The sequence below is a fragment of the Lagopus leucura genome, unplaced genomic scaffold (genome assembly GCF_019238085.1).
Source record: "Lagopus leucura isolate 7727_CA_CO unplaced genomic scaffold, USGS_WTPT01 Super-Scaffold_100021, whole genome shotgun sequence".
Taxonomy (NCBI): Eukaryota; Metazoa; Chordata; class Aves; order Galliformes; family Phasianidae; genus Lagopus; species Lagopus leucura.
In genome coordinates, this window is record NW_024962274.1 from 9,933,346 (window position 1) to 9,950,727 (window position 17,382).

Consider the following 17,382-nt stretch of genomic DNA (forward strand, 5'->3'; position numbering starts at 1 on the left):
GAATTACAGGCAAGTGTTTATTCAGCATCCATCACCTTGAAGTAGAAGAGAATGTGACAAGAGGGAGTTCACATATAGTTCTTCTGCAACTAAGCTGTCTCTCTAGCGAGTCCTATTATGTACCAAAACATGTTTTTAGCATGCACTGTTATCCAAGCTATTTATTGTGGAATCCTCTACAAAGAAAGTTCACAAACAGCTCAAAATAATGATAAACAATTGTTTATTTCATGAAGCTGTAGATGTAGCCATTGCTTCTTGGTATGCCTGGAGGGCCAATTGTATATAGCCTTCTTTCTGTGATTCAGTTTTCACAAAGACCTAGAAGCAAGGGGGGATGAAGATTAATGTACACTTAGGAGCAGAGTACACAGTGAGATTTCATCACTCCACTGGTTTGTCAGCCATTTCTTCTCCATCATTATGCTGTTTCATATATTTAAAAAAAATATGCAGCAGTTCTAGTTAATTACAGGAAGCTATTGACTAGGCTTCTGGTGTTCAAATGCGTTATCTTCTGTAGGTAACTGTGCTTAGAACAGGAAAGTGTACCTTGATCAGATCAATTCCATGAAGTTTCCCTTCTTTGGCTTCTTTTGCTGACTGACATTCGGGATGAAGCATGTGATACAGTGTGATTAAACTTGTGGCATCATCCAGCCTAAACAAATAAAAGTTCAGTTGTAGCTATGACTGTTTCTAAATAATTTGAGTGTGCTTGCACACCACGGGCCTTCATATACTTTCACCTCATATACACAGTCATTAGAAGAGAGAGCTAACAAGGCAGCCCATAATTTACTGTAATAGCACCTTGTTCCTGAGAAGACAGACCAGAAGCACATGCAGCAATTAACAGACAGAAACTGACTCATACTGCAGTTTAAGCCTGATCTACTACTGTTCAGGAGCCATAAAGCTGAAAGCCTTACAAGGAACTGTACATAAAACATAAAATTAAGCAACTACAAGAGGTTAATTTCTGCAGACACCTACTTTGGTACCCTAACACTTTGACTGCAATGTAGCTGGTACTTCCATTCAGAATCTAGGTAGCGAGAAATTACAGCTAGTCTAAAATATCATGCAAATGGAAGCTTTCAGACATCTTACAGAAATGCCATTTTTCTTTTCAAACAACAGGCCTTTACGTTTTCTATTTGTCTATAAACAGAATAAATGACAAACACCACTTACAAGTCTCTGTTGATCATATCTATCAGCAAGCCATCCGTTTTCTTTCTGTTTACCAGGTACCACACCATGCCTCCAAAGTGCCTTGTTGAGCGGAGCAGATCGTATTTTGCATGTTTCTCAATGTCATCATATGTTCGATGATGAACCTGGACACAGAAAAGAATTCAGTTTCAATAGCATAGGCAGAGCTTCATGACAGTTCCTCCTCTTTACCTTTCACGTAGATTCTTTGGATCCATTTTTAGGCCTCTCTAAACTGTGGCACTAAGCCACAAGTTCAGCTGTGCTACTTTAAAGCTTTACACCTGTTTTAATTTGGGGTAACACTGGGACAATCCAGTTCTTAGAACTCATACATAGATGTGTGTTAAGAAAAAACTAAATGCAACCCACACACTGGCAATTTGGGGAGGGAGGGACATGAACTCTGAACCTTCATTGCACTGCCCTCAAGTTACAATCTATTTTTCCATGAAGTCAAAGCAAAGAGTTGCTAATGGAGAAAGTTGAAGAAGTTACTTGAAACACTGATTAATGGAAGTTCTGCTCACAGTGATTCAGGAAATTAGTTAACATTAAATAGGTACAATAGAAAAACTTTCTAACAACATAACAATTGATATCTTCATTAGTACTTACAGTTACTAAATTGACACCCTTCAGCTGGAAGTGTATTTTTGTACCCAGTTTTTCTCACAAGCATTAGTTTATTTTGTGCACGGTGCTCTCAGATGCATCAGATATCTACCTGATCTTTTCAAATCCTAGCATAGTAGTCAAGACAACTCAAGCAGCACAATTGGAGCCAGTTACAGTTACTATCAGTTCTGGTTGGATACCAGAAGACTATTTTCTGCATCTGTACTTCTTTCTTATATGGTTGGAAAATATTTAAATGGGTCACTTTTCTGAAAAAAATAAAATAAAATAAAAAATAGAAAGCTCATGGCAAAGATAGCAAGTAATCCATGGGAACAGGGGGGAAGAACATACCTGAACAACTCTGATACCCAGACAATATTTATGCTTACAAAATAAACCTTGAAACTTCTTCCCTAATGCTTTTTTACTTTAAAAAAAGTGAACTTACTCTGATATAGTCAGCTGAATCTGGCTCAAACTGAGCAATGCACATGTTAAGAATATCTTCATGACGGTCTTGCTGAAACACAGTCTGAAACAGTTTAAATTCAGGTATAGGTCACATATCACACAATTGCAACTATCCAAAATTTAAATGGCAGTGAAAACATTCCTCTTCTGGGCAACACAGCACAGGTAACCATTACACGTGTACGTACAGTACGACAGAATATTTACATTACCCAGTATTTATCTGGTTGCAACTCGGAATTTTATTTTAAGCAATTTAAGCAAGTTACACTGGTAAGCAATTGTTCAAGAAGATTAAAACCTACCAACCAACTGGCTTATTCAGAGCCACTACTCTGTCCAAACAGCACAGCTTCACTGTCACAGCGTGGTCGAGAAAATAAAAACCATCTGTTTTTTCAATCCCAGTTCTTACCCCGAGGTGTTCGTCCTTAAATAACACTGGGGGAGTAACTCTGCGCCCTTCTTTGGGGAAGAAGATCTGTATCATGCGGTCTCGCTCTTCCCAGGTTGCCTTACGTAATACACCGTTTGGTTCTCTAACGACAATGAAACGTTCCTGAAAAGAAGATCAGAAAGAGCATTATCTCCCACAGCATTCTCTACCTAAGCAGGATCACTGTAAACAAGATTCCTGTTTGACTGTGTGCTCCAATGCCAAAACCATGCTAGTATTACAGTGTCTTTTTGACTGCTAGTATGCATAGAATTATTTATCCCTTTATAAATTATACATTTACACCTTAATCTGACAGTAGAACGCAACACTATATGCACTTATACTGCAAAATGTAACGAACAACATAACTAAACCCAGAGAAAGGAATTAGCACTGCTGCTGGCCCGACTTGACACATTCAACACATGCTAAATTAACAGTGCATGTATTTTCCATTATAAAGCTCTGGGATATAATTTATCATCAACAGACAGAAGTCAACAACTGAAACGCCTCTGTATTTCTGCACTAAAGCCCAAATTCACAGCTGCTCGGCTCTTAAATTAATGGATTGTCACTTACACGATGCGGAGTGGCATAAGTTAAATCTGTAAACACGTATTTCGCAGTTTCAGTTCCCTCGAGGACTTTGTCGTCTGCTAACACATCATCAATGGGCTCTCGTTCGTCCAGCACTGGCGGCATTCTCAGCTTTTCTTTGGCCTCCTCAATGGCTTTTCTCGTGGCCTTCGGGTAAGAGTTTAATTGATTTCGCAATTAGAAGTTAGAAAGGCGGGAGCGGCGGCACCGGCAGCGTACAGTGGGCGGCTCCGCACCGTACCGCAGCGCAACGCAACGCAACGCACCTCCTGCAGCTGAGCCTCCGTCAGCAGCCGGTACTTGGGCGGCTTCAGCTCCTGCCGAACCGGACGGAAAACCTTCTGCAGGTTCAGCCCCGTCATCCTGTACAGCAAATCCTGAACCGCTTCATCCGTAAAAGCAGGCTTCGCCTCCCTTTTTTCTGCCGGAGGATTTTACACGCAATGAAAGGGCCGCGCGGGGACGGCCGCACACCCGCCCTCTGTGACCGCCCCCGGCCCGCTTCCCTCTTCCTCAGCCACCCGGGCAGCGCCGCACACGCGCTCCGCGAAGGGCAGGAAAGGCGGAGAAGGCGCTCCCGCCACCTCCCGCTCGCGCACCGCCCGCTCACGCACCGCCCGCGGGCCCCGCGTCCTGCACGAGCCCCCGCTGCACGCGCCATCCCCACAGCGCCCGCGCCACGCGCGAGAGCCGCACGGGCGGCACAGCAGCACCCTTCGCTGCGAGCGCCGCCATCTTGCTCGCGCCCCGCCCCGCCCCGCCGCCGACGCGAGCGCTGCATCGCTCCTGAGGCACGTCGGGAAATGGAGTGCGCGGTGTTTCCGACTGCCGCTCCTCATGCCGAGAATCTCCCTCGGTCAGAAAGCCGCTCTCAGTGCGTTCGTGTGAACGCTTCGGAGGCGGGAATCCGAACTGAGGTGGAAGTGCGAGTCGGCATTCCTGTCAGAGCGGGGGCGTTGGGCGGGAATGGCGCGAAGCAGGGCTGCGGGCCGACAGGTGTCCGCTCGGCTGCGACACGGAGCAGCAGGACCTGGAGCTGAGCGCGCGTTGTCTGTTCCCGCCGCCAAACCGCGGCGTTCCCCCAGTCAGCCAGAAGGCGGCGGGCGGCACCTGGCAGAAGGAGTAATGCTGGGGTGATTGACCCGAAATGAAGAACGTCCTGTGGCTCTCTGATAATCCGGCGCTTACGGGATGACAGATTTTCCGTGCGACCCGTAAATTGGAATAAGTCCAAAGGACACCACGAGTGCTCTTGCCTGAGGAGCGGCACTGCGCCGTGCATCCTTCTCAGGTCGGTGAGAGGTCACTGCCGGCTGTAGCTGCCCTTGTGGGGAACTTCGGTGTCTTGGTGCGGGGGGAAATAAATAGCTCACTGCAAGACAGACATTGAGTGCTGCTGTGTGCCCAGAGGGCAGCGGACCCGTGAGGGGTCTGGGGCACAAAGTGTGATGGAGAGCAGCTGAGGGAACTGGGGTGGGTCGGTCTGGAGAAGAAGAGGCTCAGGGGAAACCTCCCTGCTCTGCAACTCACTGACAGGAGGCTGTGGTGAAGTGGGGGTTGGCTTCTGCTCCCAGGTTAACAGCAATGAGATGAGAGTTGATGGCCTTGAGTTGCACCATGGGAGGGTCAGGTTGGAATTTAAGAAGAATTTCTTCTCAGAAAGAGCAGGGAGGCACTGCTCAGCTGCACAGGGCAGTGGGGCAGTCACCATGCCTGGAGGTGTGCAGAGCTGTGGAGATGTGGCACTGAGGGACATGGGCATGGTGGGCTGGGGTTGGACTTGGAGATTTCGGGTCTTTTCCAACCTTAATGATTCTGTGACTTTGTTAATATAGTAGCTCAGTTGTAGCTGAGTATATTTCAGTAGGCATTACTTAGTTAACTTGCTAGTTAGTCTGTACCTTCTGCTGAGCGTCAGCCTGTGGTCAGGGATGTGTGAATCAAAGAAAATGTATTTTTTTACTTACTTTACTTACTTGAGAAGGGCCCTGAATGATGTGGATTGTAAAATGCTCAAAGCCACAAGGTGATGCAATCTGCTTGACAACTGTCAAACTGGGAAATATTTCATCTCCTGGAGGCAAGATCTCAAAACAAAAGCAGTGTGCTTAAATATGCTTCCAATTGTTTTAAAGTTTAGTAGGCTGACAGCTGCTGTGCCAAATCAGTCTAAATTGTGTTACACTTGAAAATGGAAATTAAAGTCTTAGGGAAAACAAAGACTGTATAGCATGTATTGGTTTTAGTCAGGCTAAGCATCTGTTTAAGTACGTATTTGTTTGTAATAATAGATCTTCGTTGTACTGGGCAGCTTTCTTATTTTACCTAGCTTTATTCAATACTGAAACACAGGTATTGAGTTGAATTTTGTGTTCAAGCTTTGTCCTTCAATATCGTGACCTTTGCATTGTCAGAAAGGTCATAGGAAGGCATATTCTTCTCATATTTATATTGGTACAATCAAGTTGAAATCGCTGAGAACTAGAGCACAAATTAATGCATAATATTATTTTAATGTGATTTTGTGCTTAATTTATTTAAATAATGCCAAGAAAATTAAAAACAATGTTGAGGAAATTGAGAAGATGTTGTTTTTCAGCTCTTGCTTGGAAGACCTCTGGAGTGAGAGCTATACCCTATAAGGGAATTGGGAAGTTATTTGGCGACTTGCCTAAAAGCCACTTCAGACCTGTTCATGAATTTGGATGGCAAGCCAACGTCCATTTTAATTCACAGAAGTGCTTAGAAAAACAACAGAATTTATTAGACTATATCCAGGAGAGGTTAAATTCACATTCGTTCTGTACTGGAGTAGTAACAGCTGCTGTGAGGATTAGCCTTTTGGCTGGCAGGATGAAAGGAAATATTAACTAACAGTGCTGGAGATAGAAGTAGAGCAGGTTAATGTGTTTTATAAAAGAATATGAATTTATGTTGGATAGGTTGGTTATATTTTATGTATGGTTTATTGCCATACAGAAGTAACAACTTTAAGTGGGATGTTTTTTATTGGTATACTTACAAATACAAAACCAGCTTGAAAAATTGGTGGTGTAATTATTGATAATGAAATAAAGAATCTCTTAGCTTCAGTTACTATTTTGAATGCATCCCAGGACAATTGATGTTGGAAAATTACAACCATCTGATGAGGGGTGGATGTCCCCTGTGAAACACATTGGTGGTCTGTCTGGATTCTATTGGAAAAGTTTCAATACAAAATCACCTCCACAGTTGGCATTAATTTCCTTTTTGTTGGTAGTTTCAAGGGAGCAAAAGGATCAGATGGCCTCCGACGCTGAACCACTTCGGTTAAGATCTCAGGGAGAAGGAAAGCAAATGGGGAGCCTAGGAGCTCGCATTGTTGCTTTTCCATTTAATAAATAAAATAAGGGACTGTGGCTGCCAGCTTTTCTGAATAGTAATTATGTTAAAATTGTGGTAGCAAGTTGTTAGGAAGGAAGAATTCTCTGTTGGAAAAACACAAAAAGACAAAATGTGAGGTTTGGGAACTGAGCATCCCATTGCTGTAAGAAGAAACAGACTGAGCCCAGTCAGAGTGTCTGCATGTCCACAGCTGATGACATGACCTTTTTAAAATTAATGGTTGGTTCTCTTGTTCCTGATAAGAAAGAATCTGGCAATCCTGTGAAACATTTTTCTGAGGGACACAATGGACCAGGTTGGAATCTGTATTCACTAAATCTGCATGGATTAAACTGAAGAGAAGTTATTTTTTCACAGAGAAGGCAGAGATTGTGAAAGTAACAGAAATGACACAAACCTTAGTCTATTGTCAGACAAGTAACTAAATGAGTAACATGTTATGTGTGGTTTGTTTTGGTTCCCTAACCCTAGATGGAGTGATTTATTTCCTTGCTGTAATCATTGGGTGGTAGTAATACTATTGTCTGTTTTCAGGCATATTATCTGCAAGTTTCTTTTCTTCAGGAGATAAAGTAGTATTTTCTCTGGAATTGTCCTTTAAGCTCTGTAGCCATGAGCTTGTCTTGCCATCCAAAGCCATTGGTAGCTGTCCCCCCCCAGCTTCCACCAGAATCCCTTTATTTTGATGGCGGTGATGACAATGGCGATGATGCATGAGCCTTTGCTAATACATCAAAGGGGCCAGTTTCCATCTACAGACCATACAGGTATTTGAAGCTGTTTTATTTTGAGATTTCATTTTGATCCGTGGCAGCAGGGACAGAAGATGGCATACTGAGCCACTGGGCCAAAGTGAGCTGTGAGTGCGGAGCTGTGGGCAGTTGTGCTGGACAAAGCCATCTAGCAAAGCACAGCTGAGATCCGCCCAGAAAATGGCGTAACTGAGGTCAGCCATAGCCATTATCATCCTGCATCAACAGCTGGCTTCTGTCACATATGCAAAAACCCATGGTGAGAGGGAATGGGGGAAACTTTATGAATGCAAAAGTCTGACAAATGCTTTCCTTCACCATTGTCAGTTTAACAAGTGCTAACAATATGTATAGCTTGAAGAGCAAATATCCTAGATTTTGGGTTTTTTTTTATTTTGTACCTTGACTATTTGTCATTTTAATTTCAAATTTGAAGGGAAAATTACAAAACCAAGGAGTACTTTTGATTGCATGTACTCTTTACAGGTTAGTTACAGATGAATTTACAGAGCCTGCTTGCTATATTTTCCTGGGCCACGTGGGGGCAAGATTGAGATTTTAAACATTACGAATGAAAGTCCCAGAGTACTTACAGAGGATAATGTAAATGACCTAGATTTGCCTGTGTCTCACATAAAGCTGCTATAATCTCTCTTTAATAATGATAAATTGGATATATACAAATACTGCCTCCAGTAATTGAGATTACATTATTTATGGTAGGGATATAAATCCCACTTTGGTTTATATAGTTTTCTTTGCTACACTATAATGGCTTGAGCCAAAGCCTATTAAAGCCATTGGAAGTCCTTCTCTGACTTCAGTGAGCTCAGAACTAAGCCCATATTTTTCAATAAATTCCATTCTTCTGTTCTGCTTCTGTACTGCTTATCTTTTAAATACAAATTGTTTGAGGGGAACAATAGTAAATATTTGGTATTATTCAGAGTCTGGTAGTTGTTGTTTTCCCCCTTCTTAATCAATATTTAACCTCTTTCTCATTCCGTTTCTGTTTAAAGTCCTGTCCCTTTGAATCCGAGTGCCCCGCAGGGCGCTGTGAACTAAACCTGGGCATAACAAGCTGTTATGTGTCCTGCTTATAAACTGGTCTAATACCTGTTCAGTGCTAACTGCATTTTTTCTTCCATCCTTTTCTAGTAATAACTGATTTTATTGACACAGCCACCTCGTTCTTCAGTTCTTTCAGTAGGAGGTGAATGCATTTCTCTGCCGATGAATTGTTACTCTTCCGGAATTATTTTTTTTCTCAAGACTGATTTGATCCCTTTCAACATTTTTTGTTCATTTTTAGATAAAAGAGCTCTTATCTCTTGTTGTTTTAAGCCTTGTTGTTGCTTAGTGATGCCAAGAAACCACTCCTGCTGTTGTGACAATCCCTCTTTGTGTTCTTTTTGCCTCTGATATTCCGGCTCTGAGGTTCCTTCACAAGTTTCCTTCTGTTGCATGTAATGATTTTTCTTCAAATCTCCATTTTGTTTTTGTTATATTGCCCCTAAACTTTCCTGTTTTCATCTTACATTGCTTTGAATTTCTTACCATTTGTTTTACCACCTTGTTTTCTCTTTCTTAATTCCCAAAATTAATTGTTCATAGAAATGCTCTCCTGTACTTTGCTACTTAATGATATGCAACTTATTATTTTTGTTGCTTTGGTGTTTGCAAGAGCAACGCATTCTTTTCCTCTCTATGATGTTTAAATTGTCTTCACGATAGGAAAAATTTTTAACCATTTTTTTTATCCACACCAGATTAAAAGACAGTTATGTTATTAAAATAAAATACTACATTTTCTAAAGGTGTTGCTGGAGGGTTTATTGTTCCTTTTTTTCCCCTTTCTTTTGGATCCAGAATTTAATACAAATTAAATTTGCTTAGGCAAATGCACGGTGCATTTAAAAAAAGTCATTATAAAGACAGGATCCTGGGGGTCTGACAGAAAAGCTAAAACAGCTGTGCTCTGCAGCACAAACAACACATAAATCTACAGTATCTTCTCTTTGTGATCAAATAAATGAAAGAGGCTCAGAAAGTAAACGATGTTTTGATCTCAGAGAAGCAGATCTAAAAGCATCAGTTTAAATCTCAGCCACTTCTGCGTGAGTCTGTTAAAATCAAACATTTTTTCGTTTTGTTTTAAGCAGAAGTATTTTGATTTATCAAACTAACAACTCTACCTGCTTGATTTGCAGGTTGTAGTTAGGCCCAGATGAAATGGTTTTTTAGTTGCTTAATGAAGAGTGTGTCTCACAAGAACAGTTTTCAGTTGCATTTACTCTTGTTACTTTCTGCCAAAGCAAATCAGTAAAATCCTAGAGACAAAAATAGCCATAAAATTAATATAGTCCAATAGTTCTTACACTGTTTTCCCTGTGTATTTCCAAGTAGACCTGTTGACTTTTACTAGGTTGCCCAATAAGGTGAACAGGAAGACTCACATCCATTTTTGGACAAACACTCTGGGTACAGTACCAGATGTCACTAGCTGACTTCCAGAGCAGTGTGGACAAAAATGATTGACTGGGTGCTACATCTGCTTAAGTGTGGGGGGAAATATGAGTGTTCTTTATGAAGTATTTTAAAGCTGCATGGTGAGTAAGTTACTGCATTTGTTCTTCACAAAATGTACAAATGACAAACTGTGGAGACCAAAAGAAAGGATAGAAACCTGTACCATTTTTCTGGCTGATCTGTTCATTATTGGTTTGCTTCCCTGTTTGTTTGCCATGCCATTCTGTAACACATGATATGATCGTTAACATATGTCAGTGTTTGTGCACGTAGACTAAAGTACTTAGATCTTTTTGAAGGCACACAGTACATATCTAAATAATCTGTCGAGATCTGGTAGTGGCTTTAGAAAATGTTTCACAGGGAGAATAAAGAAAAGCAGCAGACGGTCTCTCATGCCAGGAGAAATATTAGTGACAGGAACGTGTGAGGCACAGGCCTAATTGTGTCCCACGTGCTGTATGCAGATTGCACCCATTTGTCAAGTGGGAGAGTGGACAGTACACAAAATCAAGGCACTGAATCATTTTCCTCATTGGAAGAGCAATCTTACAGCAAACAAGTAGACTGAAAATTAGGATAATAAAGTGAAACTGTTCAAAGTCCAAATATTTGTGCCTGGTCAGATCATTTTTTTTCTATAACTCCACAGTAAAAGGCAAATATCATGGTCCTCCCTTCATTCACCGTATTTTGAGCTGCCTGATTCTGATTTCATTCCTTATATCCTCCAGCACAGATCATATTTTTTTCATAAACTCCTTCATCTTATTATTCAAGTAGAAACAATGAATAATTTTCTTTCAGGTTATTGAGCTGAATGAAGTCACAGAGGGGTCTAATGAATGCCAGAGCCTCTGAGAAGAAAAGAATGGAAGCTGAATCTTCTCATTTCATTAGCAGCAAGTCTCCAGATGGTGTCATGGTGTTTCAGGTAACTATAGCCTCAAGATGCAGTTTTACAACCAGCTAAAGTTGATCTAAGACCGTTCTGCTCCTTCTGTTCAAGCATCCACTTGGGTTGTTTTGCTTGCTTGAAACATTTTGTTCTTCGTGATAGCCACTAAACAGACTCTAATTTTCTCCTGAATTTTGAATAAAAGCACAATAGCTCAGACCACACAAATTTAGGATCTGAGTTGGAAAGGTAGCTTTGACACTGCGTGAAAAAGCAAACCAGATTCTGTTCCCTTTGTGTCTCTGCAACAGTAGGAAGATTTCCTAAACCTTACAAGGTATTACTGAGATGCACCCAGTCCACATGGTGTTTTATGATAGAATGCTGCAGCACTGAGATCACTTGGTTTTTCTGTGTGTTCCAGTACAGTAGAATTAATGTCCAAGTACCATTTCCTTTGTAAGCAGGCAGCAGAATTTTTGACTGATACTTACAAATTAATTAAGCTGTTGCTTGGATGGTTTTGTTTAGACCCAAAACCAAAATTACAATCTGAGTGCTGAGGCTGCAGAAGATTAGGTCTGATCCTATGAAGAACAGAGCAATGTGGCATCATTACTGTTTAGTTTTGGAAATTGTGTCCAGAACTGTGCATTTGCTTTGCATGTTTGAACACTGAGGATAAAATATTTGCCATTAGAGCAAGGCATCTTTTAATTAACTCTTTGTTTCTGCCTTTCCTCTCATGCTTCTTGTGGTATAGAGGATCAAACTTCCTCTAAGTGCTGGTACAATGTCTGATTCTGTGCAATATGCTATATGCTGTAAATGTGATTATATCTCCCATTTACTGATGGCTAAATGGTGCTTACTTTGCAGTCACTCTCTTGATTTCTCTTTAAAAATTTCCAAATTGCTACTCAAAAAAAAAAAAAAAAAAAAAAAAAAAAAAAAAAAGGTTAGTGTCTGCATTGTCAACAATTAGATACGATTTTCTTATATTGTAATACTGTATTTGTGAAAATCAAAGCTAAACAGTGCTTGTTACTGTGAAGTAATTTGGGATATCCTTTCGAAGTTTTCAACATTGCTCCCTGTGTGGCCGCAGAGCAGCAGGTGGCAGTGTGGGGCTTTGGGTCAAGCATAAGAATGAGCAGCAAACACATGAAAGACTCTGCATCTTTGAAAAATACTTGTAAAATGTTTGTCCCTTTAATATGAAAACAATTAAAAAGTGTAAATGTTCGATGTTTACACTCTGAAAGAATTTCATACTTTCTTTTTCCTGCATAGTGATTAAATGGGGAATATTTCTTAAAATTAGATTGGCGAGTAAAACTTTTGCTCATTTTTTCATCCACTGTAAAGCTCTCCAATCGATTGCTCAATCAAAAGGAAGAATGTTCAGTTCTTGATATCATGAGCCTGCTCCTTAATATAGAACAAGAAGGAAGGAAGGATAACTAGCTTGTTGCCCTCTTCTGTCTCCTCGAAAAACCTTTATCTCCAGTCCAGTGGCATTGATGAGATTGGACTTTTTAACTATTCACTACAAGCAGAAGGTTGCTGAGTAGCAACAACCACCCTATACCCTTATTTTTAGCTAGAGAAACATCTTGTAGACAGCCAGTGCAAGAGTTGTTCCATTTTCAATATTTAACTGGTTTTGTGTTACTTCAAAAAAATGCTTTCAAAACAACCTATCTTACACAAATAAAGTGTATGTCAAAGGGCTGATCCTGCTAGAGTCTTCAAGAAAAAATATCAAATTTTTGTATTGTGGTACTGAAGTTAAATTTCCTGTACTATGTTATTTTTCTGTGCAGTATCCTATGCCTGTCTCACGGCTTTGGGTCTCTCTTCCCCAGTCTGTGTGCATCATTTCTTAACGAGGCAAATGCAACCCGTAGCTAGGAAGTGAGTTCTGCCAATAACTGCCACTGACATCTTGATGACTCTGGATCATTTTACCATTTTGTGTTTCCTAATTCCTTTTGATTTAAAATGGAGATTGATTGTATGGATAGAAAAAAGAAAAAAGAAAAAAAAAATGTTATTGTATATATTCTTACTTTAATTTTAGTTAGGGCTAACGAATATTTACTTCATAAATGATTAAAGTGTTCTATGTACCATGTCAGGCATGCTTTTGATAAAATGCTATTTTAATTTCTAGTAGAATCTGTCATTAACTGTGCAATATCTTTTCATTTTTTTCCAGATACCCCTACTTCTAAAAAATATTTTTTAAAAAATATGTGCTTCTTTATCCAGCACATACAGTTCTGTCATATGCTTAGTAAGGCTTAATTGTCTCACCTTTCAGAGATGCCAGCAGAAATAATTTTTAGAAGAATGAGATGATGATAAGACTTTAACGTGTCTCTGTTTGGCTTTGCATGCAGGTTATTATTGCTGTATAAACAAGGGAGATTTTTAATGGTGAAGGCTCATCGAGAATGTTACAGATGGAAATTGTTCCTAAGAGCAGAGAACATTATTCCTTCTGACCACTGGTGTTTTCTTGGTAGGGCAGAAGGTAGATGTGCCTGGGCTTCTCAGGGCAGGGTAATTAAGGAGCTGTTCGATATTATTTTTCAGTGAAACTAACTGAAGGGCTGTACACAGCTTGTAGCTCCTGTTGGGTCATAGAACTCAGCAGAGTAGGATAAATGTAGTGCTAATTCTCTCTCTTATTATAGGAAACGCTGCTTTCTGTACTGAAAAGGAGAGGCATAGCAAAAAACTGGGTTGGTTTTCTTTTCTAAGTTTCTACCAATTATATTTTCCATCCCACTTCAACATCCAGTACTGTCTTGTGTCAAACACCAACAGTCTTCCAGTTTGGAAATATGTCCATTTAGGGAGGGATAAGGTATTCTTCATGGGAAGAGTAACGTGTTTAAGACCAATATTAATGACCTTTCTCATCCCTCGTTTCTTTTTTCCTATTGAGTCTTCTGCTCCTTGTTCCCAACAAAAAAAGCCCCTTGTGGGGGCTTTTTTAATGACATTTTTGATCCCTCATGCCCATCCTTTTCTCCATCCATTCTCTTTTTCTCTCTCCTTCTTCCTTTCCTTATAGAATGGCATTACCCTTGTGGCAGTTAGTTTTGCTTGGTTGGGTCGACATCTGTCTCCACGGAAAATATTTTCTTTGGGTACTTACATCCGTGGTGTATACATATGAACTGTTACCTCTAGAGGCCATCATCCTTTGTTTTTTTTTAAATGTGGAACACAAACAACAAAAGTATTTTCTCAGTGGAGACGAAATCTGGGGCTTTTTATAGTTTGCAAACTGATTAGCTGTAAAATTAAAACTGAACGCTTTGGAGAGCAGCACTAAGTAAAACAAATATCACCAGTCAATCATGAATGAATTTTCCTCAGGTTTGAACTTATTGTTTGCCTTTCAATAATTCAAATAAAACTTGAATCCAAACAAGCCACAGAGCTGCCTCCATCTTCTTACAAAGCAACCAATCTCTTAAAACAACCAAATATAGATGATATGCTGATGCTAACCCCGAATTATGGTCCCCTTGTTCAGAAGACAAGGGTCTTTGTTTATCCCTCTGACAGGGGAGCAGCAGGGATATTCCTTGCTGGTTAGAAGGTGATGAGCTTCACCTACTGTGACCAACCGAGCCATCACTTCTTTCTGCAGCAGACCAGGCCATGGGAGAAACTCCAGTCTGCTGACTTTGCTGGGATAGGAGCACCCAGAGCCTGGCCAGGCTCTTTCATTGGTGCCAGCAATAGGAAAAGGGGCACTGGGCACAAACTGAAACATAGGAAGTTCCATCTGAACATGGGAAAGATCTTCTTCACTTGGGAGCGACAGAGCACTGGAACAAGCTGTCCAGAGAGGTTGTGCAGTCTCATGCTCTGGAGATAGTCGAAACCCACCTGGATGCCGTGTAACCACTATAGGGAATCTGCTTTAGCAGGAGGTTGGGCTAGGTGATCTCCAGAGGTCCCTTCCAACCCTTGTGAGTCTGTGACCGAAACACATCCTTTCCTACAGTGCTTTCCTCATCCTTAGCACTGATAGGAAAGAGGATGCTAAACTAAAGGTTTTGTGTCTGAGGAGGTGTCTGTGCTTCAAGAGTTCCAGCACATGGGGAAAAGCCCTTCAAAACATCCTTTACAAATCAGAAATTTCATAGTAGCAAGATTGAATGCTCTCCAGTCCCCTACCTGTGCTTTCAATGAGAAAATTGCTAACAAATATCCATAGCCCCTCGCAGAAACAGGACATCCTGAGCTGTGGCAGATGGACTTGAAAAAATTTTAATGAAAGTTTTCAACAACAGCTCTGTGTGTGTGTTTGGGGCATTGAGCATGTGTGCTCTGTGTGCTCACACATACACAGACTGTGAACATAACATATACTATGAGGTGTGCATCTTTTGCTAGAAGAAATGTATTTTGTAAACAAAACAATACTAATTTTGTTCACCCTGTTGTGGCACAAGGCAGGATTAGGTAGAGAGAAAATTTCAGGATGTGAGTGACCACAGTTGGAGGTTTTACAGTGAGTGTTCAGTAAGATGTCCTTGGAACATAAAATTAAAATAAATGAAAAATAATCATAAGCCATGTAGTAGTGAATGTAAACAAATCTTGAAACTAAATAGGTAAAAAAAAATGCTCTGAGGAAACCGAAGGGCAATAATTAGAAAAGAATACTTATGCTTTCTCTCTTCCTAGAAAAGACAGATTAGAAATTGTGTAATTACCTGAATACATAGCAAAAATAACTACTGTAAAATACTCATGAAAGATGGCAAGCTTTTTTGAAGTTAATGGTATAGAATAATTTACTGTGGCTGAAGGCCTGTTTGATGATAATAAATATAAAGAAAATGTTAAATATATTTTTAAATATTTTATCAACTATCACATTTTAAAAAGAGCAGGAAACATATTTAAAAAAGCAAGAGAGTTACTGTACTGCAGCTGGAATAGTGTAGACAGGAACACTGTAATAGTGTAGATAGCAATAGTAAACCATATTATCCAATTATTGATCAAGTTAATTAAATGACACTGTCTTTAGCTCACAAATTTTCTCACAAAAATAATGTGAAAATGAATTTGAAGTGCAATGAGGGAAGACTGCACGTTAATGCAGCTTATCAAAAGTTGTATTCTATACCTTGGTTCCAGCTCAAGCTTTTTTATTGCCTGTGCCTGGCCCGTTTTGCATTGAAGGCCAGAAAGCCATGTGTCTGAGGAGTAAACTCCTCTGGGCCATTTAGCCAGCTATTTCTGACTTACTCTACTTTTTATGATGTATTTTAGTAACTCTCCTCAGCTTTCATTGCTTTTATTCATCAAAGAAATGGAACAAATCAGTGAACAGTTACAAGTAATAGCAGTATGTTTAGGGCAGTGCATTCCACCTTTTAAATGCAGGGTGAATGCTTATAAGAAAGAGAATTTCTAGTAATTATCACAGAAAAGCATTCAGAAACTGAGAAAGGAAAAATTATTTTTATTCCTTTCTTCACCAAGTTCCAGATAATTTGACCTTGACATGTTTGGCATGGAGTAGTACAATCCAAATAACGCGTATTCTGCAGCATCCTCTACGGCCAGCACTTTTGGCTGAGTGTGGCTGTTGCTAACTGACCCAGCTCTGAGGCAAAGCTTTCAATAGTGGCATCCTTGTGCATGATGTTTTGCTCCAGCTCAACTTCGATTGTAAGGAATTTCACCTTGTTTCATCTACATAGAAAGTTTTGCAAAACTGGTGAAGGTGAATACTAAAGAAATGAAAAAGGTTTTCAGATCAGGTCGTACAGGAAAGATGTCTAATGTTGGGTCATCCAAGCATATAGATGCTCATTGTAGGTCCTAATTAAATTAATTTAATTAAAATTAAACTGACACTATGCTATACAGACTTGGTTTGTTTTTAGTACTGAAGCTAATGTGAACAAATTGTATTGATGAGATCAATATGTTTGTTGTGTTCACTTTGCATTTCTGTTAACAAAAATTGACTCGTGATGGGAATCTCTTGATTATTTCATAAGTGTAATTATTTTATATTACCTAGGAGTTTTTTAAGACTATCTTACAAAACATATATAAAGTTTCACCTGTTTAATATTAGACTCCCAATAATTTTGCTTTTGCACATAACCTTGTTAGAGAATCCCGTGTTCAGTAGCAGTTACCAGAGAAGAATTCAGAAAAGCAACGTGTAATTTCTGCAACTGGAATTTGGCCAGAATATATCCCTTATAATCAGACTTCATTTCCTTATATTGAGATAATTCTCTGACTGTGCTCAGCCCAAATCAATATGAAAGACAAGGGAGTTGGAACACACCAGATGAGACACAGCACCTTTAAAGAGCTGTCCTCAGGGTTCCAGGAACCAGATTTGCACACAGACCAATAACATATGGATTTGAGGATTATTTTTTTTGGTGGTTTTTGTTCTTTGTTGT

At 40.0% G+C, this 17,382-nt stretch overlaps 1 protein-coding gene and 1 long non-coding RNA gene across 2 annotated transcripts in view; one reads left to right on the top strand and one right to left on the bottom strand.

The window, feature by feature from the left end:
* Window positions 1-206: 206 nt before the first annotated feature.
* MRPS22 (mitochondrial ribosomal protein S22) lies at window positions 207-4,084 on the bottom strand. The gene is made up of 8 exons (XM_042878551.1): window positions 3,964-4,084; window positions 3,616-3,770; window positions 3,332-3,496; window positions 2,726-2,869; window positions 2,288-2,371; window positions 1,198-1,343; window positions 553-661; window positions 207-321 (listed from the first exon to the last, which is right to left on the bottom strand). The coding sequence occupies exons 1-8, from the start codon at window positions 4,082-4,084 to the stop codon at window positions 229-231; spliced, it is 1,017 nt and encodes a 338-aa protein (XP_042734485.1). The 3' UTR covers window positions 207-228.
* Window positions 4,085-10,830: 6,746 nt separating this feature from the next.
* LOC122183886 overlaps window positions 10,831-17,382 on the top strand; it is a 104,194-nt gene continuing 97,642 nt past the window's right edge. The window contains exon 1 of the long non-coding RNA XR_006180400.1: window positions 10,831-10,951. This is a non-coding gene — a long non-coding RNA (uncharacterized LOC122183886). The remainder of the gene's footprint in view (window positions 10,952-17,382) is intronic.